Source organism: Stegodyphus dumicola, chromosome 8, assembly GCF_044657685.1.
Source record: "Stegodyphus dumicola isolate Sdum_Otavi_A_Nest chromosome 8, ASM4465768v1".
Taxonomy (NCBI): domain Eukaryota; kingdom Metazoa; phylum Arthropoda; class Arachnida; order Araneae; family Eresidae; genus Stegodyphus; species Stegodyphus dumicola.
Genome location: NC_140775.1, coordinates 11,202,261 through 11,224,494, shown reverse-complemented (window position 1 = coordinate 11,224,494; position 22,234 = coordinate 11,202,261). Strand labels below are relative to the sequence as shown.

Below are 22,234 nucleotides of genomic sequence, written 5' to 3'. Positions count from 1 at the left end.
TAATGACTGTAGTATTTTATAAATAGCATTTATGTATCAAAATCGTAAAAAAACAACCTTATATTTAGCGTAGGTATAATGAAACACTCAATCGATTTCGAGGGCAGCTAAAGGTCCCTCCTCATCAGGAGAAAGAAATACATAGAAAGAAGAAAATAGGAATCACAGAACCCTTTGCACCCTTTGCAGTTTGTTTACCACCCCATGCCAAGTCATGCCACCCTGTTAAGCAAAAAATGGCTTCTTTTTACTATTATGTTTTCCGCGCGCTAAAAGTTTGTTCCTCTGAATCTTTGCTTACCAATGAACTTAATTATTTGAGAGCAGTTGCGATTGACCGTGGATTTTCTCCCGTGATTATTGATAAAGCCGTCAAAAAATTTTCATATTCCCATCAAAGAAGACATTCCACTGTTAGAAATAATATCAATGACCTTGTCGTGCTTCCATTTTATCCTTCTGTTAGCTATAAAATTGCACGGATTCTCCAGAAATTCAATTTTCAAGTCGGTTTCTCCCCTATTAATAAAATTCACCCTTCGATTCTAAAAGATTGCGTTTCTGTCTTGAATTCTTGGGGAATTTATAGTATATCATGTCAGTGTGGTTTAAGATATATTGGCCAAACAAAAAGAGCGTTGAAGTTTCGTATCAAGGAACATGAATCTTATGTCAAAAAAGGGGAAATTAACAAGTCTTCAATAGCGTATCATAGCTGGACTTTTAACCATAATTTTGATTTTGGGTCTGCAAAAATCATCCAAAAGGCTTCTTCCATAGGCGAATTGGATTTTCTTGAGGCTTTTCACATTCACAAAGATTTAGAAAGTTTAGTTAATGATTTGAAGTCCAATCCAGTCCTTCCTAATGCCTTTAAAATTCTACTGTCTTAATTCAATTATTTTTGCCGATAGATGGCGTTACCTCCTCGCACCAGAGGGTATAAAAATCCGTTCAGTGGTTGCTTTCCATTATTTGAAGTTCAGATTTTGAGCGTAATGTGCATTTGCCCCTCGCTCCCTATTTTAACTTCGCTAATATTTCTTTATACTTGATCAGACAGCCTGGCTCAGTAAAAGTAGGCGGCCAGTGCAACTCTGATTAAAAATCTAGTTATAACCACGTGCAGTGCTGATAAGCACCACGTGTTTCTGTGATTCCTATTTTCTTCTTTCTATGTATTTCTTTCTCCTGATGAGGAGGGACCTTTAGCTGCCCTCGAAATCGATTGAGTGTTTCATTATACCTACGCTAAATATAAGGTTGTTTTTTTACGATTTTGATTGTCACATTAGCGTGTTTCTCTTCTAGTCTAGCATTTATGTAGTTTATTGTAAGGTAAGTATTTATGTGAGAACAATAATTTTTCTCCTTTTGTCGCAACTAAGTTGCATGGAAGGGAAGTTGTGTAACCTCTACAAATCATACATGATCTTTTCTTTTGTACAATATTTTCTATACTGTGAGTGGCAACAGTAGAAACGAAATAGTTCGTAGAAAGATGTTGTTTAAAAAAGAACGTCTTTAAAAATTGAATTATAAACTGTTTTCTTTTAAATTTAGTAAAGTTATTCTTAAAGCAGAAAATAACGTTTATGATGTAGCAACCACTACAGATTATTTAAAGTTAAATAAATGGCGTCGGGGAATCGCAGATAAGTCGGGAAATCGCAGATAAGGTGCACTTGGCGCAATTCTTTCCGCCTGCTTGAATCGCGAAAAATCGCCATATCCTCGGGAGGAATTTTTTGACGCCAAAGAGGGAAATGGGTTCAAAAGGCGCTTTCCCAAAATTCCCTCTTCAGCCCAATATCAGGGGAAAAGCTACGCTGGCCGAAAATTACATTAAGTGTAGGGTTTTTTTGCATTGAGAAGATAAACCATACACATAGAACAAATTGTAAACGATTAGTCATTAGTCATTTGTGATTAATTAAATCTACGTACTCTTTTTTTTTAATCTTATACATAATCTAAAATTATGATAGTAATGAATGTAATGTACAAATAAGTAAAACATAGAAATCTTTGCATCACTGTATTTGCAACAAATGCATAACTAAAATACATTCGTCCACCGCATAAAATTGCTTCGGGGACCGCTAGTTTGAAACTACTGTTATAGACAACGTTCAAATTGCACAAAAATAATATTTTATGGTTTAACTTTGCATGGAATAAATACAGACAATTCCAATCAACCTTATTCTATTCTATTTGATTGGTTTGGTTTATTCAATTATGGCAAAGCACACTAGGGCTATCTGCCTAAGGGGAGGGATGCCTTCGTGGAGGACTTTCTAAGGGAAACTAACTCGTATACACATTACACATGGGGAAAACCACGAAAACACCCATGCAGCCAGCCCGTTCGCGGGATTCGAACCTCGCGACCGAACTACCAGTGATCAGCGACTTTACCGCTCGGCCGCTGGTGGGCCTCTATTTGATTGGTCTCTTTCCGAAATTTAAACAATTGCATTATTAACTTTTATACTTCTCTTTATCAATTCTTACCATTAATTTGAACAATTATCCATAATAATGGTTATATATCTTTAAAAACATGTTCTTTATATAAAAGATATGTATCTTTAAAAACATGTTACATAGTCAAGGATGAAAGTTTTAAAAAATAAAACACGCATGTATTTCCACAGCAATATTAAATCCTCGAAATGTATTCCTGGCTATTCAATTACCATCCAGTCCGGTTTATTGGACATTCCGGATTCTTTTATGCGCATAAATTTGCTTAATAAGGTTAGGAGGTTTATTTTTACTTTCTTATATATATATATATATATATATATGGTTTGTTTAAGTGCGAAAATAGTTTTCATGTAGGTAAACGAAGAAATGTAATCCTGAATTGCATAACTGCATGGAAACAAGATTTGTAACAAGCGCTTCTATAGCTTTTCACGATGTTATGCAATTGTTTAAATTTCGGAAAGAGACCAATCAAATAGAGGCCCACCAGCGGCCGAGCGGTAAAGTCGCTGTCCACTGGTATTTCGGTCCAAGGTTCGAATCCCGTGAACGGGCTGGCTGCATGGGTGTTTTCGTGGTTTTCCCCATGTGTAATGTGTATACGAGTTAGTTTCCCTTAGAAAGTCCTCCACGAAGGCATCCCTCCCCTTAGGCAGTGTAGCGAATAGTTTATCCAACAGATGGCAGTATCTGCCAAGCTCCTTTGGTAATGGTCAATGCGCATGCGCAAGCGGAGTGTAAGAAAAAGTATGTTATTAGGAGAATGAGCTTTCGTTAATAATGTTGCTGCGCGTTTTCGCTGTGTAAATAAAAGTATATTTTTATAACATAAATGTTCTTTACTCTCTAATGCGAAGCACTAGGTTAGTGCACGAATTTCGTCTGATTCAGAAACCATTTTCAAACCGTGGATCACCACAGGCAGATAGCCCTAGTGTGCTTTGCCATAATTGAATAAACATGTATTTTAGTTATGCATTTGTTGCAAATACAGTGATGCCAAGATGTCTATGTTTTACTTATTTGTACATTACATTCATTACTATTAAACATGAACATCAGTAGCACGTCAGAAAAATCTATAAATATAAATCTTGTTCAAAGATTTGAAGATACACATTTAATTAACTTTTATTCGTGGGTTTTTTTTTTTTTTTTTTGTGAAAAAATAAAGAAACTTTTGTTCATGTTTTGGCTAATGGTTTAGCTCTTTTACTGATATACCCAATTTTTAATCCACAAAATTCTCTATATGCAGAAATCAGTGAAATATGCTTGACGTAGAAAACTGGCAGAATAGTGTTTAATATTTTATACTAACTTATTAGTATTTCAGTCTGATTATCATTTTATTGCATTTTTACTAATTGCATTTGAATATGAGGGGTTAAAAAACTGCTTTTATGATACAGGGTGTCTTTCAGCGGCTTAAGGGTAAACCTGTTAAACACTGGTAGTTCGTCTTGGAGTCAAGCCCCGGCTAATGGGCTTCTCTCTCTTTAAGCAAATAGCCCAGGAGTGCTTTTTATATTCTAAATAATTCCAATCGTGTTTATACATGGACAGAAGAATTTGGTTAGAAAATAGGCATTTGGTTAGATTAAACAAATGACTTCCATAAATTAAAACAATATACTTATATTTGAAGTACAATTAATTTATTTAGAAATTAATTCCTGTTTGTTATGGCCAGACTCCCATATATTTAAATAGTAAGCAGGAAACTAAAAAAAATTTTCATTCTAATTCATTATTTAAGTTTATTTAGAAATTATTTATATGTAAATACACATGGGATGATCTGAGCAATAAGTACGGAAAAGGAGCATATTTTGTAATTTTCTTGTATAAAAATAAAATTATCTTATTCTAATTACAGATGTAATTAATTTATTTACTAAATAATTAAACAGCGAATTCAAAACGTCTACTAACAAAGTCAGGTCATCAGCACAGAGTATGTGCAAAGTCACGACACCATATGCAAAGTATCTACATAATAGAAAGAAAATATCCATTTTCTTTATCCATTTTCTTTTCCCTATCTTAGTTAATATCTGAGGCAGTAAGCACTCTTCCCACTGTTTGGCGCAAGTCGCCCAAGTTTGCGAACGCGATTTCTGGAACCTCGCCAAGAAAAGATTATCTGAGTATTCCCAGGAAGTCTTTTCGATTATTTCTTGTTATCCGACAGCATTTTCTTTTCGTATTTTTCCGCGCGTAACGGAGGTAATTTTCGGTAGGGATTTTTCCATCGTTCTGCTATAAATAAGTTTAACATTTTTTTGTACAAGCCCCTTCTAATCCACCTTCCATTTCTCAAAAGTTTACTGGCATTTCAATTCGGCGTTTGCTGTAAATTATATACTTTCGTGAATGACTGATCCGTATTCTTGCTGCCACTACAGCGCAGAGGAGAGATTATGCAGAAGTGACGCAAGATGTGTAAAAATGAAAATTCGTTGAAGGTCGAATGATAGAATTCATGCACGCAGATTGGCAGTAGCAGATGACGTGTTGGGGCGCGAACGTGTTGTAGGTCATGGAAAAGCAAGCGAAAAATAATTTCGCATTCACCTGGATTATTAAAAATTTTACCATGTGTCATCACTCATGCAAACAATTTCTATGTAGCCCCGAGTTTGCTTTGTATTGTTTACCCCATATGAAGTGGCGTATTGAGTTGTACCCGAGAGGCGATCGTAATGAAAGCTACATAGCAGTCTATCTCAAAAGAACTGATGATGTTCCAGAAACCTGCAATATAACTTTCACAGTGGAAGGACTAAATTGCAACGGAACTTCTTTATGCCATAATGAAGGTACGAACATATTTAAAGCTCAAACAAGTTCTGGTTATTCAAATTTTATTAAAAGGGATACTTTTCTTAATTTGCTTATAAATGATGTTTTAATTCTGAAAAGTACTTTGAAGCCTGTGTGTGAGGGAAGTGGTGAAGAAAAACTCCCTCCTCTTCCTTACGAAAACGGGCTGTTTGCGGATGTCGTGTTACGCGCAGGCAGTGCAGAATTCAAAGTACATAAAGCTATTTTATGGGCGAGGTGGCCCAAACTTGTGGAAAAAATGGAAGCAGAGGACACCCGCGAAAAAGTTTTCGATATCAGATCGGACGTACTGGAGGCCATAATTGGATATGTTTACACCGGAAAAATAGACTACACTAAATCTGACTTGTTTGCGGATCTCTTTGCAGCTTCAGAGAAACATGAGCTCCTCAGTTTGCAGTGTTTACCAGTTGTGGCACAGACAGCACGAACCCGTATTAACGTTAAGAAAATATCATTTGAGTGGCCCATTCAGAAATTTTCTAGTTTGCCTTTGAATACAGTGTTGCATAGTTGTGTATTCAGTGTGGATATTTTGGCTTCTTGTAAATGGAACGTGAGGCTTCACATGCTTGAAGATGCAGTGGATGGTAGAGTCTTCGATATTTCCCTGTGCAAATTACATGATCCTGAAACCAGGCCAATCTTCGTGAGAAGCAAGATATCGGTCGATGGAACACATTTTTCTGAAAATGAACACTTGTTCGAAACGGATAAAGATTGGAAATGTGGAGATTTTTCACGGGCCATTTCATATAATTTTGAATATGAAGTTAGGAAAGCTGCTGTTGCGACAAACAAAAACAAAAAAATGTTAGTTACAAGGAACAGTTACCACGAATTGCTTCTTAAGTTAGAATTCAAGTTTTCTGATTGCGACATATTTTCTGAAGTAATGGAAACCTCTTGCGGCGACGTATCTTCAGTTAGCTACGATTCTTTTAACAGTGACTTTAAAAGTCTTTACAAAAGTGGTATGCTGTACGACATTAATATTATCGTTGGTAATAAAACATTCCCCACGCATAAATGTGTTTTATGCGCCCGATCTTCGGTGTTTTCCAGAATGTTCGAAACGGACATGATCGAATCGGAAAGAAATAACGTGGAAATTTCGGATGTTGACCCTCAGATTATGGATGAATTCCTTTTATTCATGTACACCGGCAATATGGAAAAGTCACTGGACGAAACAGCTGAGGAACTATACGTGGTAGCTGATAAATATGACGTTCCTGTGCTTAAGGAAAAATGTTCCTCTTTTCTGAAATCCAATCTCAGTGTTGGAAATATATGTCGAGTTCTACAGTTAGCTACTATGCATTCCGATGATGATTTATACGAAAGTGTGTTTGAGTTTTCCTGTGCGCATGCACAGCAGATTTTCTCTACTGATGAATGGAAAGCTGTCGACAAAGCCAATTGTTATATGAAACTTCTGCAGGATATAGTAATTCGGAAAAAATGAAGAAAGTGATTTTCAACTAAAGTTCTGTACTAGTTTGAGGATATTGATACTGATTTGTAAACATTTTGCATTGCCTTTAGTAAGTAATAAGAAAAATGGTAAAAATTCCAGTCTAATTTTGTTATTTTTGTTCAGTCTGCTGAGACTAACCTATTTAATATTTCGTATATGATGAGAATTCAGATACTATATGGTAAATTCATATTTTTGACTCTTATTTTATATTCTACAACGAAATTAAGAAATTTTTGTGTCTCTGCTTTCCTGTAGAATTTTGATCTTCTCTTAATTAATGGTCTAATTATTTTCTTAAGTTAGAAGACTATTTCAGGAATAGTTTTCTAAAATACTTGAAAGTGAAGAAAAAATTATAATTTTTGTTTATTACTATATTTGTATAATATAATTGTCCTTTGCGTTATATAAAAGCTTACAAAAGTGATTCAATGCAGTTATTTATATCAGGTTTTTTTTTTTTTTTTTTTTTGTTTGTACGTATGTAATTTTTTGGTGTGTTTGCTTTTAGGTCACTCACGTTTTAAGGACTTAAATCAAACTCATTAACTCAAACCTGTCTGTCTAAATGTTTGGAATCGTTAAGCTTTACTTTGAGAACCCGCGTTAACAAGCCATTTTATGATATCGAGTTCGAATTTTATGATACTGAGTTCGAAAATTATGCTTAACATTTGCTTAAAAATTTCTTATACTGATTATTGGTATATACTAGTTCTATATAGTATATCAACTGGTGAGTAGTTATCAAGGTTACCATTTTAGTGTTTTCCTACAAGCATTTTTGGCTAAAGTGCAGAATCGCCCACTTATTTGATTGGCGTTTGTTTGGCGCTTTTTACAAGAGTAAAGAAGAATTGTTTTGTCAATTTTCTTTGACTTTTTAAGTGAAAATAGGTCGATGTGTACATGGATAAAGTCAAAGGAGTGCGCAATGTTATTTTTGTGCAATTTTGGGATTTTTTTTAAGTGAAAAATAGATCGATGTGTACATGAATACCCAGTATGTGCAATTCTTAAAAACGCGCCAAGCAGTGGGCGATTCTGCACTTTTTCCTAGTCGCCAACTTATAACTTTCAACTTCCAACTTTCAAAGTCGCGCGTTTTTCCAAATCGCCAACTTGTCGCGCTCTCGCGTCTTGTCTCCTGGATTTGCAACCGCTCCAGAAGACACTACGCGAGGCGCGACATTTACGACGGCGAACAGTTAAAATAAATACAAAATAAAAGTTTAAGCAAAATTCTGAAAACTGAAAATCCTTTAAAAACAGCTTAATAATTTAAAAAAACAAACATGGTTAAGAAAACATAGTAAGCGTCAAAAACTTAAAATCGTTACAAAACACTGAAGAATTAAAATACATTCACCTATAAAAAGTGCAGAATAACCCACTACTTGACGCATTTTTAAGAATTGCACAAAGTCGGGGCATCCATGTACACATCGACCTATTTTCACTTAAAAAAAATCCCAGAATTACACAAAAATGGCACTGCGCACTGACTTGACTTTATCCATGTATACATCGACCTATTTTCACTTAAAGAAACATCCCAGAATTGCACAAAAATGGCATTGCGCACTGTCTTGACTTCACCCATGTACACATCGACCTATTTTCACTTAAAAAAACATCCCAGAATTGCACAAAAATGACATTGTGCATTGTGTTGACTTTATCCATGTACACATCGACCTATTTTCACTTAAAAAAAATCCCAGAATTGCACAAAAATGGCTTTGCGCACTGTCTTGACTTTATCCATGTACAGACTTATTTTCACTTAAAAAACATCCCAGAATTGCACAAAAATGGCATTGCGCACTGTCTTGTCTTTATCCATGTACACATCAACCTATTTTCACTTAAAAAAGTCAAAGAAAATTGACAAAAATCGAATTCTTCTTACTCTTGTAAAAAGCGCCAAACAAATAAGTGGGAAATTTTTAAAACTGGAAATCCTTTCAAAAAAGCCTAATAACTTTAAAAACTTAAATCATTTCAAAAACATAGTAAGTTTAAAAAGCATAAATTCCTTACAAAACCCTGAAGAATTAATACTTTCACTTCCAAAAAATATTTAAATATGAAAATCCAGTCCTTAAAAATACATAATTTTAAAAACTAAAAATCGTTACAAAACACTGAAAAATAAAAATTCTTTTACTTACCCGAAAAGGAGTAATCCACTCCAGGACTTAGAAGAGAAGGGCTAGCTCATAGAGCTTTTCCCCCTGAAGCAGAAAGTGAGAAGTGATGACGTAGCCATGATGACACTGAGCGCGCAGATGCAATTCACGGCTTGAAAATTAGCGATTTTGAACCAGCGTTTGAAATGAGCTGTGTGTGAAAGATAGCTATATTTTGGAAGAGACAATGTTACTGCTTTATGCATTTTAGACTGAACCATTAAAAAATTTAATAATGCTTACTCAATTTTAAAATAATAGATAAAATGTGCTACTCTTAACATAAAGTTCCGTGGGGTTTTTTTCAATTTTTATTTGCAGGTTTTTTATTTAATGAACGTTTATTTCTAATCATTTCTTTATCTGCATGTGAACTGAGAGAATTTTTATACTGCTTCTAAGATGACTATAATAGCAGCTATTTAAATTTACTCAAAAAACAATTTTACATTGACATAGTTTTAAACATATATGACATATATGGCAACATTTCTGCTAACCTACGTTTAATTTTTTGCCTAAATGTAAATTTTACATTGTTATAATTCTCTTCCGATTCAATATAATATTTTTTTTTAATAATTTTGTAATTTATACTTATATCTATATTACAATTAAATAAATGTACGTAAGATTGTTAGTTTAATTTTGACAAAATAGCTTTACTCAGAGTACCTAAAACAGTTATTTAATTTTTCAAAAGTGTGAGTAAAGGAAGCAAGTCTTTTTATGCCAATTACTTTAATGTTTTATACTATTATATTTTATCTAGAATGCTAATTTAGCACACAATCTAATCAATAATTAGTTACAAAGGATACAATAAGAATAACTTTAACAAGTACTTAACAAAATTAGTTTGTTAAATACTTGTTATTCTTGTTGGTACTATTCATAGTACCGAAGATATTATCGATTAACTCATAGAAGTCAGATGCTTTTTGATTTACTGTGGGGTGGAGTATACCTTTCGCGGTACTTTTTGAAAATAATGTTTTCTCTGGAGCGACTTTTTGTCTCTCGTTTCCCTTGACCATTAAATAATTCGGTTTTAGTTTGTGACATAATTTGATTTCTTCTCAATCTCTATTTAAAACCTCTTTAATAATAACAAAATTTAAAACAGTTCAAGCTTCTAAAACAAATCCTTTATCTAAAACGTGGTTTCTCAGTAATTTGAAGCAGAGCGCGAAATGAGACCTCTGATTAAAACAAACTGCACATTTTGAAAAGAACCAAGAACTTGGTCCAGTTTAGAGTCATAGCAGAGTTTTCAATCTATATGCATTTCGTCGAAACTGAGAACGCATATTTTTTCTACAGAATACAAATATTCGCCTCTTTCCTTCTTTAGAGTAAGAACATCACTTTGAATTCTTGGACTACACTAAAATTTAGCGCACCATTTCTTTAATTTGCTAATACTAGGTAAAGATATTCCAGTTTTTTTTCTTATTTTTTTTTTTTTTTTCTTTCCAAAAATCATAGCTTTAAGATGACAGAGCTCTTATGACAATGCAACGTGAAATATCTTCACTACTTCACCTGGTTTTTTCCTCTTTTTTTTTTTTTTTCCCTTCTTTTCAGTGTCGGCCCACCAGCGGCCGAGCGGTTAAGTCGCTGAACACTGGTAGTTCGGTCCGAGGTTCGAATCCCGCGAACGGGCTGGCTGCATGGGTGTTTTCGTGGTTTTCCCCATGTGTAACGTGTATACGAGCCAGTTTCCCTTAGAAAGTCCTCCACGAAAGGCATCCCTCCTCTTAGGCAGATAGCCCTTGTGTGCTTTGCCATAATTAAATACACCACTACACACCTTCTTTTTCAGTAATACATTAATCTGCGTCTTTATAAAAATAGGCTTTAGACATTTTTTCAAATTCTCCGATTTGTGCTTCCCCCCCCCCCAAAAAAAAAATTCGCTATTTGAGATTTTAATTTCTGATACCAATTTCTGTCTAGATGTCGTCCACCTTCTTTGCCGCTGAACAAACATTCTAAAATTTTTCTTTTCTCTATTTTTCAATACTTTAATACAATTTTCTAAGGATATCATTTTGTTCTTCAAATTATCAATGCATTCTTGTTTATCCTTAAACTTAGGGCATTCAGGAATATCTATATTTTCATTTGTGAGTTTTATTTCAAAATTATTAAAATTTGATTTACTATTGTCATCATCAATTTCAATTTATTATTGTCATCATAATTTACTTTCGGCACAGCATTCCATTTCAACAGTTTCTTTTCGTGGCTATCGAAACAAGCGATTTTTCATATCATCTTCATAAACACTGCATAGAAAATGTTCGTTGCAGATTTTTCCGCTCTTCGCATTAATAGAATCTTGTCTTTGACATTTGTGTATCCATTCTTTCGTCAAAAGCAAAACCTCATTTGGATCCTTTGGTCCCTTGAAATAAAATATCTCATCCTTTCGTATTTCTGTAAGTGCTACGGCAAGTTACTACAGCTCAAAAAGCCATATTACGTAAATGGTACTTTACAATATAGAATTTAAAATAAAAACTGACTAAAATTACATATATATAAATTATTTTAAATATATACATTATTAGAACACAGATATATATATATGATTAAAATTAATTTGGGATATGTAACCTCTAGAAAATCGTCTCACAGCTGAATGAAACTACAGTTTTAAACGCGGGAAATCAGAACAGGTGGCATCACAGTGACGTCAGATTACTGCCTGTCTCCATTAGGCTCGCGTCGGCGAGGAGTCGAACAAAGAAATGAGCTAGCCCTTTCTATTTATCCCTGCTCTCTAATAAGCCAAAGAATCTCTAAGGATCTCCTTAGGGATTCTTTGAATAAGCGCTTGTAGAACCAGATTGATACCTCCGACAAACCAATTCACGGGGTTACGGCTTTGAACTATTATCGCCATTTTTGGCAGTGTTTATGACTTTTTAGTTTATTGAACATCAGTCTGGCTAAACCACTCACTGCCTACCATACTCCGCTAAAGTGCAAAATCGATCGCCCACATATTTGGCGCGTTGTGTTTCGCGCTTTTTACGAGATTGATAAATGCGCCAAATGGTATCCAAGCCGATTTTGCGTTCTGGAAGGGGAATTTCAGAGCATTTTCGCGCATGCCCAGCATGAATTTTGAATTGAGAATTTCTTGTGAGCGCGAAATTTGGAGCATTTTCGCGCGTGATCAGTATGTATTTTAAAATTTAGAATTTCTGATTGGTGTAGACGATAATAGATGGTAGAGGTGCAGTTATTTTAAACAATAATTCGAGAACATTTCAAGAATTCGTTACTTTTCGTTCTTCGGCTAGCGGAGTGGATCCAGGGATAAATAGAAGGGCTAGCTCATTTCTTTGTTCGACTCCTCGCCGACGCGAGCCTAATGGGGGGACGAAACAGGCAATAATCTGACGTCACTGTGATGCCACCTGTCCTGATTTCCGGCGTTTAAAACAGTAGTTTCATTGAGCTGCGAGACGATTTTCTAGAGGTTACATATCCCAAATTAATTTTAATAATATATATATCTGTTTTCTAATAATGTATATATTTAAAATAATTTATATATATGTAATTTTAGTCAGTTTTTATTTTAAATTCTATATTGTAAAGTATCGTTTACGTAATATGGCTTTTTGCGCTACAGTAACGTGCCGTAGCACTTACAGAAGTATAAAAGGATGAGATATTTTATTTCATGGGACCAAAGGATCCAGGTGACGGAGGACGGGGACGCCTGGTGTTTAACAGAGGTAAACAGGCATATGTCCCACGCCCTCCCCTATATAGATACAAGAACTCCCTGGGGTCCCACAAGGGCGCACCGGGAGTTACTGAGCCTTCATGAAAAAGTTTACATGGCCATACAGGGGCTATTCCAGTTTGACATTGGTTCTGTACAGATTCTTATGTTAATGGTTGACCTGGGTGTTCATAGGCCATAATGCATACATGAAACATAACATTACATACATGATATATGACATGACATTAAACTTATACATAATACTTGCATGAATTAGTACATACATACTTTACACTTCACATGACATTAGACTACGCATACATAATGCATGACATTAATCTACACTTATTAGAGTTATAACCTGACTGTATACTACGTTAAGCTAATTGTATTGCGAACTTGCTAAGTTACTTTATAACTGGATTACTTATAGTTTACATTATCGCTATTACTTCTTAAATGACATTATGCTATATAACAAGATAGGCACACATACTTTGCCTTATAATCATACATGCGTTACTTAAAATAATACACATGGGGCACGCGTTACACGCGCTAATGACTACATTACCGATTACGTTATGTTAAAAGTACACATAGTACGACGTATTACACTCATTGATTAAATTACTTAATTACACTATTACTTACATTACTTACATTACACAGTTACTTATACACTTACATATTTACAATTTTAGACATGACACCTGCTAAGTTACAATAGAAACATAGAATTATTGCGCTGTGTATGCTATTATTCCTATGTTGGTTGGCAGACATCCTGCCCTAGGGCGCTCAGCTGCTGTATAATTTTACATATATTTCTTATCGCAGGTGCGTGTTTGATGATGAACCTCTTGTAAGGTACTATATCCGTAGTGGGATATGGTAGGTGATGGCTCGTCGTGAGGCTACAGTTGAACACGTAGTGGTCGGGGGAGCCAATTCCCCCCACACACACACGCTTCTGTCATGGAGATAGCACGCTTATAAAAGAAGGTGGGAAAAGGGCCATGCCTCGTGATATAGTTTACTAAAGGGAGTATGGCCTGTAAGCGTTCTTTATCTACTACAGGGTAGAATTCGAAAGTCCTAAACCAAAGGATCCAAATGAGAGTTTGCTTTTGACGAAAGAATGGATACACAAATGTCAAAGACAAGATTCTATTAATGCGAAGAGCGGAAAAATCTGCAACGAACATTTTCTATGCAGTGTTTATGAAGATGATATGAAAAATCGCTTGTTTGGATAGCCACAAAAAGAAACTGTTGAAATGAAATGCTGTGCCGAAAGTAAATTATGATGACAATAATAAATCGAAATTGATGATGACAATAGTAAATCAAATTTTAATGATTTTGAAATAAAACTCACAAATGAAAATGTAGATCATCCTGAAGGTTTAAGGATAAACAAGAATGCATTGATAATTTGAAGAACAAAATAATATCCTTAGAAAATTTTATTAAATTGTATTAAAGTATTGAAAAATGAAGAAAAGAAAAATTTTAGAATGTTTGTTCAGCGACAAAGAAGGTGGACGACATCTAGACAGAAATTGGTATCAGAAATTAAAATCTCAAATAGCGAAATTTGGGGGGGGGGAGCACAAATCGGAGAATTTGCAAAAATGTCTAAAGCCTATTTTTATAAAGACGCAGATTAATGCATTACTGAAAAAGAAGAAAAAATCAGGTGGAATAGTGAAAATATTTCACGTTGCATTGTCATAAGAGCTCTGTCATCTTAAAGCTATGATTTTTGGAAAGAAAAAAAAAAATTAAGAAAAAAATTGGAATATCTTTACCTAGTATTATCAAATTAAAGAAATGGTGTTTATTTTATTTTTTAGTGTTTTCTAAATTTTAGCGTAGTCCAAGAATTCAAAGTAATGTTCTTACTCTAAAGAAAGAAAGAGGCGAATATTTGTATTGTGTAGAAAAAATATGCGTTTTCAGTTTTGACGAAATGCATATAGATTGAAAACTCTGCTATGACTCTAAACTGGACCAAGTTCTTGGTTCTTTTCAAAATGTGCAGTTTGTTTTAATCAGAGGTCTCATTTCGCGCTCTGCCTCAAATTACTGAGAAACCGCGTTTTAGATAGAGGATTTGTTTTAGAAGCTGTAACTGTTTTAAATTTTGATATTATTAAAGAGGTTTTAAATAGAGATTGAGAAGAAATCAAATTATGTCACAAACTAAAACCAAATTATTTAATGGTCAAGGGAAACGAGAGACAAAAAGTCGCTCCAGAGAAAACATTATTTTCAAAAAGTACCGCAAAAGGTATACTCTACCCCACAGGAAATCAGAAAGCATCTGACGTCTATGAGTTAATCGATAATATCTTCGGTATTATGAATAGTACCAAAATAGTACCAACAAGAATAACAAGTATTTAACAAACTGATTTTGTTAAGTACTTGTTAAAGTTATTCTTATTGTATCCTTTGTAACTAATTATTGATTAGATTTTGTGCTAGATTAGCATTCTAGATAAAATATAATAGTATAAAACATCAAAGTAATTGGCATAAAAAGACCTGCTTCCTTTACTCACACTTTTGAAAAATTAAATAACTGTTTTAGGTACTCTGAATAAAGCTATTTTGTCAAAATTAAAGTAACAATCTTATATACATTTATTTAATTGTAATATAGATATAAGTATAAATTACAAAATTATTTTAAAAATATCTATTATATTGAATCGGAAGAGAATTATAACAATGCAAAATTTACAATTAGGCAAAAAATCAAACGTAGGTTAGCAGAAATGTTGTCATATATGTCATATATGTTTAAACCTATGTCAATGTAAAGTTGTTTTTTGAGTAAATTTAAATAGCTGCTATTATAGTTATCTTAGAAGCAGTATAAAAATTCCCTCAGTTAGCATGCAAATAAAGAAATGATTAGAAATAAGCGTGCATTAAATAAAAAAAAACTGCAAATAAAAATGGAAGAAAAAAAAAAAAAAAAAAACCACGGAACTTTATGTTAAAAGAGTAGCACATTTTATCTATTATTTTTAAATTGAGTAAGCATTATTAAATTTTTTAATGGTTCAGTCTAAAATGCATAAAGCAGTAACATTGCCTCTTCCAAATTATAGCTATCTTTCACACACAGCTCATTTTAAACGCTGGTTCAAAAACGCTAATTTCCAAGCTGTGAATTATATTGGCGCGCTCAGTGTCATCATGGCTACGTCATCACTTCTCACTTTCTGTTTCAGGGGGAAAAACTCTATGAGCTAGCCCTTCTCTTCTAAGTCCTGGGAAGTAAGATGGAGTCGCCCTAAACAACTTTCTCCCGTACCCTGCTCTGAAGCACCGGCGATCCCTACGTGGTGACCAAAACATTGGGCCATTTACCATTGAGTTCAATGGGATTTGACGCGTTCGGATGTAAATATTTTGTAATTACGTCGCAAATATACATATAAATGTATATATTTTCTTTTTCTACAACAATTCAGAGTCCTAAGTGTATGAAAACAACATATTTTTAAACAACATTTCATTCTGAACGGAATTAAATGCTGTACTTTTCACGGGACAGTTTTCTCAGAATAGTTTAATTTGAATTTCGTTAATTACATTAGAAAAGAATTAAAGTAATTCGATTTTATTCGGTTAAGGTACAAAAATTAAGAACAAAGTTTATTGTATTATTAATATTAAAATTATGCATTATTTCTTTTTTATTTATACAGCTTCTTCCTAAAATACTTTCTTAAATATGACATGATTTTTTGGCTTCTGAGGCATCTTTTAAATCGAAAAATGTAAGTCAGTTTATAATTAATGATCTATTCGGTTCATTTTAAATTAGAGAATTATTAGGAATTAGCGAAATACTTTAGATAGTACTTGACTTTCTCTGAACATTTCTGAAAGGGAATAAAATAAGTTTTTTTTTTTTTTTTTTTTTTGAAGTATTATTTAAAACTTGTAACTGAGTTATTTTAACTATTATAAAATGTAAGGGGAATAATTCTTTTAATTATACTTATCAGATTTTTTTTTACCCTTCATTTCAACAATACATAATCCAAAACTCTTTATTACGTTCTTAAGTGCGCATCTCATAGCATTTGCTTTACAATACCTTTTAACAGATTGCTTTCCAATACGAACAATTCTTGCTTAAATAGTTTTATAACGTATTTGTCAACAGGATTTCAATTTATGTTTACAATTCAATATTAAGTTTATTATATATTTAGATAACATTTATAATTATTATAAATTAGATACATTTAATAATTAGATTTCTTCACAGTACTTTCACAGTTGTTTATAAGTGAATAAATTCTTCATTTCAAATACATTTATAAATAATTTAATGAATATTTATGTATTTTGTCAAAGGCAGATACATGGTTTTTGCAATAATATGCAACAATATATGGATGTGAAAAAATTTGTTTTATTAAAAACATTTTGGCGTTTGGAAAATAAAATAAAAGCAGCGAATACTCTATCAAGGGTATCGAAAGAGGTATACAATTTTAAATGTACCGTAAGGTATTTTTCATTCTTTAAGCATAACATTTTTCTTAAAATCTATATTTTTGTAGTTCAACAGCTTAGATTTTTATAAAACAAATTCATAATCAAAATCGCTGTTGTTAGTTATCGAAAAATAACCAAGATGTGATTTTTGCGTAAATGTCACTAAACTATACAAATTGCTATTATCCATCACACTATAAATGTTTCTTTCATGCGAAAGTGTCCCTTTTTCGATTTGTTTGGAACTGTCGTGTGTCGAAATACTATCAGAATCCTGTCAAGCGAGCTTCTGAATGTAAACAAAGAACACCCCATCTGGTGACCCAAGCTTCAAAGCAGTGCTTCACTTCTAGTGTCGATTGGCCCCTCCTTCCTTTCCTACCTCCATGGTCGAACTCGTAGATGTTGCCAGAGGTTACTTGATGCGCGATGCTGTTTGTCACGTGGTCGGAAGTTGCGTTTGTTTCGAAATAACCAATGAAAGAGCTACCAGATGTGCAGGTTGACTCCTCGTAACCGTTCTTTAGGGTTGCAGTTCACGTTTGGTGTGCCATCTTTGGCTTTTCAGCGCTATTGTTTCAAATTTTTATCTATGAAAATTCTTCAAAGGTATTATTTTATTTTAATTCCTTTATGAAAACAGCTAACCTAAAAGACACGTTCCATTCACATAAATCATATACATGTGAAAAATATATGTCAAGTAAGTTTTGCATACTAAAAAAAAAAGTGATTCAAAAGACCTTTTAAAGCAAAAGAAAAGAAAAATGTACCTAGTTCTATTAACAACTCAAAAAGTATAATGTAATATATTCTAAAAGGAAAATTATATAATACACAATGATGTAGGTTACATATATTTAATAAATACATAAAACTCTATAATGACTCTAATGTTCATAACTATATAATAAACGCCAACACATATCACATCATGGTACATAACACTGCTATGAAAGGAAGAATTTTTAATTAGAAACATACTTTTTATATTTATTTGATAACATAGACGAATAAAATATAAAGATGACAAGAAGTTATGAAAACACGTTATGCAACTTAAGAAACAGTAAGAAGCCTTTTAAGTTATTGCAATATCATAAGGCACTGATTAGGAAGTAAATATCATTTTTTTCATTCTTTTACATCAGTAATACTTTTTTCATTAAAAACTTTAGCAGTGAAAGCCAAAACAAATTTATTATTGGCGCCTCTGATGCAAGGTCACACAAAAAATAAACTTGATTTAGCAAATTTCTAAAACATTAAAATCAAAAATAGTAAATTACAGTAACATATATTATTAAATTATTTTAATTACACATAAAAAATTGTCTGAATTAAATTAAGAATCACTGACTAAGCTTGTACAGCATTTTAAAACATATTTTATGTTGATACATTGGAAATAAATTGACAGCAATCGCAGTTAAATGAAAGAGATGGAAATACAGTCTACATGATGTATAAATACAGTCAAAATTATTCGTTAAATACCTAAATTGATGCTTACCTTCTTCAAAATGAATATAAATACGATATATTAATGTAAATTTAAGGGAAACATTATATAATGCATGATTTCAATCATATTATCCAATGTTTACATTTTTTTTTTTTTTTTTTTTTTTTTTTTTTACGTTGGAGGCCGACTGACAGATTTGGCGACAATATAATAAGGTCAAAAAATAACATGCGATTTTAAACCATGAATCCCGCATTAAAATTTAAATAAAAAGTGCACTTCATAGTTATAATCACGCACAAAATTGAAATCAAATGTATAATATAATTATTTAAACTTTGTCCTTTCGCGATAATAACAATAAAGAAAATCACATCAGCATCTACTTATCGCCTTCGGTATCTGTGTATTGACTATACACATTCTGATATTCATTTTGTACATATAAATCAGTTTGTCATGAATTAGCAATACTTAAATGATAATACACATTTCGCTGAAACATGAACACTTATTTTTTTAACAATTATGAAAACATATGAAGCTGAACTTACTTCAAAAGCGCACGGTCTTGCGATCGGAATCTATTCCAATGGACAAGAATTAATTACCCATTTTCTTCGTATTTCTTCATTTCTCGGGAAATAGAACATACTAAAGTTATTTCTGGAACGATATGAATAATTTGATGCAGTGCATCCACGCATATTTCTCTGAATTAGGTAGCAAACCATCAACACAAATGTAAACAACACAACGCTAAATCAATGTCCACTAGCAACAAGTGCACTTAATTTGGATACAACACAGATGATGTGTCGGCTGCCCTTGCTAGGATCCTTATACACCCTATACTTTGATATAAGTTGCTGCTCACTCAGCAGATCTAAAGCATTTTCTTTAGCACACTTGATTTCTGTCCTCGTAAAAGCACAAACAACACAGCCGCCATATTGATTCGATCGTTTTTCGCCGCGGAATGATGGGTTCCAAGTGATCGCTATGAGAACGAGCAATCGCGAGCTCAGAGTGATCGTTGCGTTTCAATTGAATACCAAAACAGCAAAATCAATCGCAACTGATGACGTATGACGACGAAAGATCACTAAATGTTTCAATTGAATGAGGCCTTAAGACTGGTCATGGAAAAGCAAGTGAAAAATAATTTCACCTTCAATTGGATCATTGAAAATTTCAGCATGTGTCATCAGTCATACGGACACTATCTTCATAGCCCCGAATTTGCTTTCAGTTTGTTACCCCGTATGAAGTGGCGTATTCAGTTATATCCGAGAAGAGATCGTGACGAGTACATAGGTGTATTTATCAAAAGAATTGACGATATTCCAGAAACCTGCAAAATAACTTTAACGATGCAAGTCCTAGATTGCAAAGAGAAGTCGATTTTTTATCATCGGCAATATAGTAAAATATTTGAAGCCCAGTCTACTTGGGGTGACTCAGAGTTCTTTAAGAGGAATTCTTTTTTTATGTTGGATATAAATGATGCCTTAATTATGAAATTTACTTTAAAGCCAGTGTTTAAGGCAGGTGATAAACAAATACTGCCTCCAGTTCCTTACGAAAACGGACTGTTTGCTGATGTCGTGTTACGGGCACGTAATGCAAAATTTAAAGTACATAAAGCTGTTTTAGGGGCGAGATGGCCTAAACTTGTAGAAAAACTGGATATAGAACAGACCTGCGAACAAATTTTCGATATTGAATCGGACGTATTGGAAGCCTTACTCAAATATGTTTATACAGGCAAAATAGACTGCTCTAAATCAGATTTGTTAACGAAAATCTATATTGCTGCCGAAAAATACGAACTATCCACTTTGCATAATTTGCAGTGTTTACCTGTTATGGCACAAAAGGCGCGAACTCACGTTAATGCAAAAATAATATCATTCGAATGGCTTATAAAGGATTTATGGAGCTTGCATATAAATACAGTGTTGCGTAGTCACGTATTCAGTGTTGATATTTTGAATGGAACTCTTAAATGGAACTTAAAACTTGACATTTGTGAAGATACAGTACACGGGAGGATGTTTGATATTTTCCTGTGCAAAATATGCGATCCTGAAACTAAGCCGATTTTCGTGAAATGGAAAATATCGTTGGATAAGACTAATTCTTCTGAAGAGGAACATTTGTTCGAAACAGCAAAACTGGAAATATGTACATTTTTTTACGTGAATTTTCTGGACATTATAACGACGCTTTGCAACTTAAGTTCGAATTTAAGTTTTCTGATTGCAGCAATTTTTTTGAAGTATTGGAATCTTCTTACGCCTCCGTAGATGCAATTGAATGCCATTCTATTAACGATGACTTTTTAGATCTTTACAAAACTAGTATGTTATCGGACGTTAATATTATCATTGGCTCCAGAACATCACCAGCGCATAAATGTGTTTTGTGCGCCCGATCTTCGGTATTTTGCAGAATGTTCGAAACTGGTATGATCGAATTGAAAAGAAATGACGTTGAGATATCAGATATTGACCCTCAGGTAATGGATGAATTTCTGTTGTTTATGTACACCGGCTATTTGGAGAGATCATTGGATGAAACAGCTGAGGAACTCTACGCGATAGCTGATAAATATGATGTTCCTGCATTGCAGAAAAAATGTTCGTCTTTTCTGAAATCGAATCTCAATGCGAGAAATGTGTGCAGAATTCTGGAGTTAGCCTGTATTCATTCCGATGATGACTTATACAAAAATGTGTTAGAGTTTTCATGTGAACATGCAGAAGAAATTTTTTCTACTGATGAATGGAAAGATGTCGCGAAAGAGAATTGCCGTATAAAGCTTCTGCAGGATATGGTACGTCAGAAAAAAACTTAGAAAGTGATTTATATGCAACTACAGTTCTGTATTAATTTGCCAATCATGAAAATATTCCGTAAAAGTTTTTTCATCTCCTTTGGTAAGTAATAAGATACATTGTAGAAATTTAAGAATACTGTTGTAATTTTTATGTATAACATATTAATCTTTGGTATGTTATGAGAATTCAAATATGTAAGAAATTCATATTTTTTTACTCTTACTTTATATTCTGTAACCAAATCAACATATTTTTGTTATTGTGCTTTGCTGTAGAATTTTGATGTTCTCTTAATGTATGGTCTAATTTGTTTTCATAATTTAGAAGATTCTTTGAGGATAATACAAAATACCTGAAGAATACATTAAAGGTTGTTTTTTTATTACTTTATTCCTACAATATAATTGTTTTTTTGTATTATAGTAGCTTACAGCAGTAATTCAGAGCACTTCTTTTGTTTATATCAGTATTTTGTTTTATGTCCGTGTGCGATGTTCTGGTGAGTCACGTTTTTAAGTACTTACACACAAACTATCTCTCGGAACGACTGGAATCATTAAACTGATTTAGTTTGAGAACCCGCCTTCACAGGCAGTACTATGCTATTGAGTTCGAAAATTATGCTTAATATTT

At 33.2% G+C, this 22,234-nt stretch overlaps 2 protein-coding genes across 2 annotated transcripts; both read left to right on the top strand.

Moving 5' to 3' along the window:
• Window positions 1-4,604: 4,604 nt before the first annotated feature.
• On the top strand, window positions 4,605-7,250 carry LOC146995652 (speckle-type POZ protein B-like). Its single transcript, XM_085821576.1, has one exon. The coding sequence runs from the start codon at window positions 5,036-5,038 to the stop codon at window positions 6,806-6,808; it is 1,773 nt and encodes a 590-aa protein (XP_085677702.1). The 5' UTR covers window positions 4,605-5,035; the 3' UTR covers window positions 6,809-7,250.
• A 12,650-nt stretch (window positions 7,251-19,900) lies between these two features.
• On the top strand, window positions 19,901-21,067 carry LOC118193948 (speckle-type POZ protein B-like). Its single transcript, XM_035365112.1, has one exon. The coding sequence runs from the start codon at window positions 19,901-19,903 to the stop codon at window positions 21,065-21,067; it is 1,167 nt and encodes a 388-aa protein (XP_035221003.1).
• The last annotated feature ends 1,167 nt before the right edge of the window (window positions 21,068-22,234 follow it).

Bases quoted from the DNA above. Each gene is read 5' to 3' on its own strand.
- LOC118193948 (XM_035365112.1), top strand. From the start codon at position 19,901: ATGGAAAAGCAAGTGAAAAATAATTTCACCTTCAATTGGATCATTGAA.
- LOC146995652 (XM_085821576.1), top strand. From the start codon at position 5,036: ATGGAAAAGCAAGCGAAAAATAATTTCGCATTCACCTGGATTATTAAA.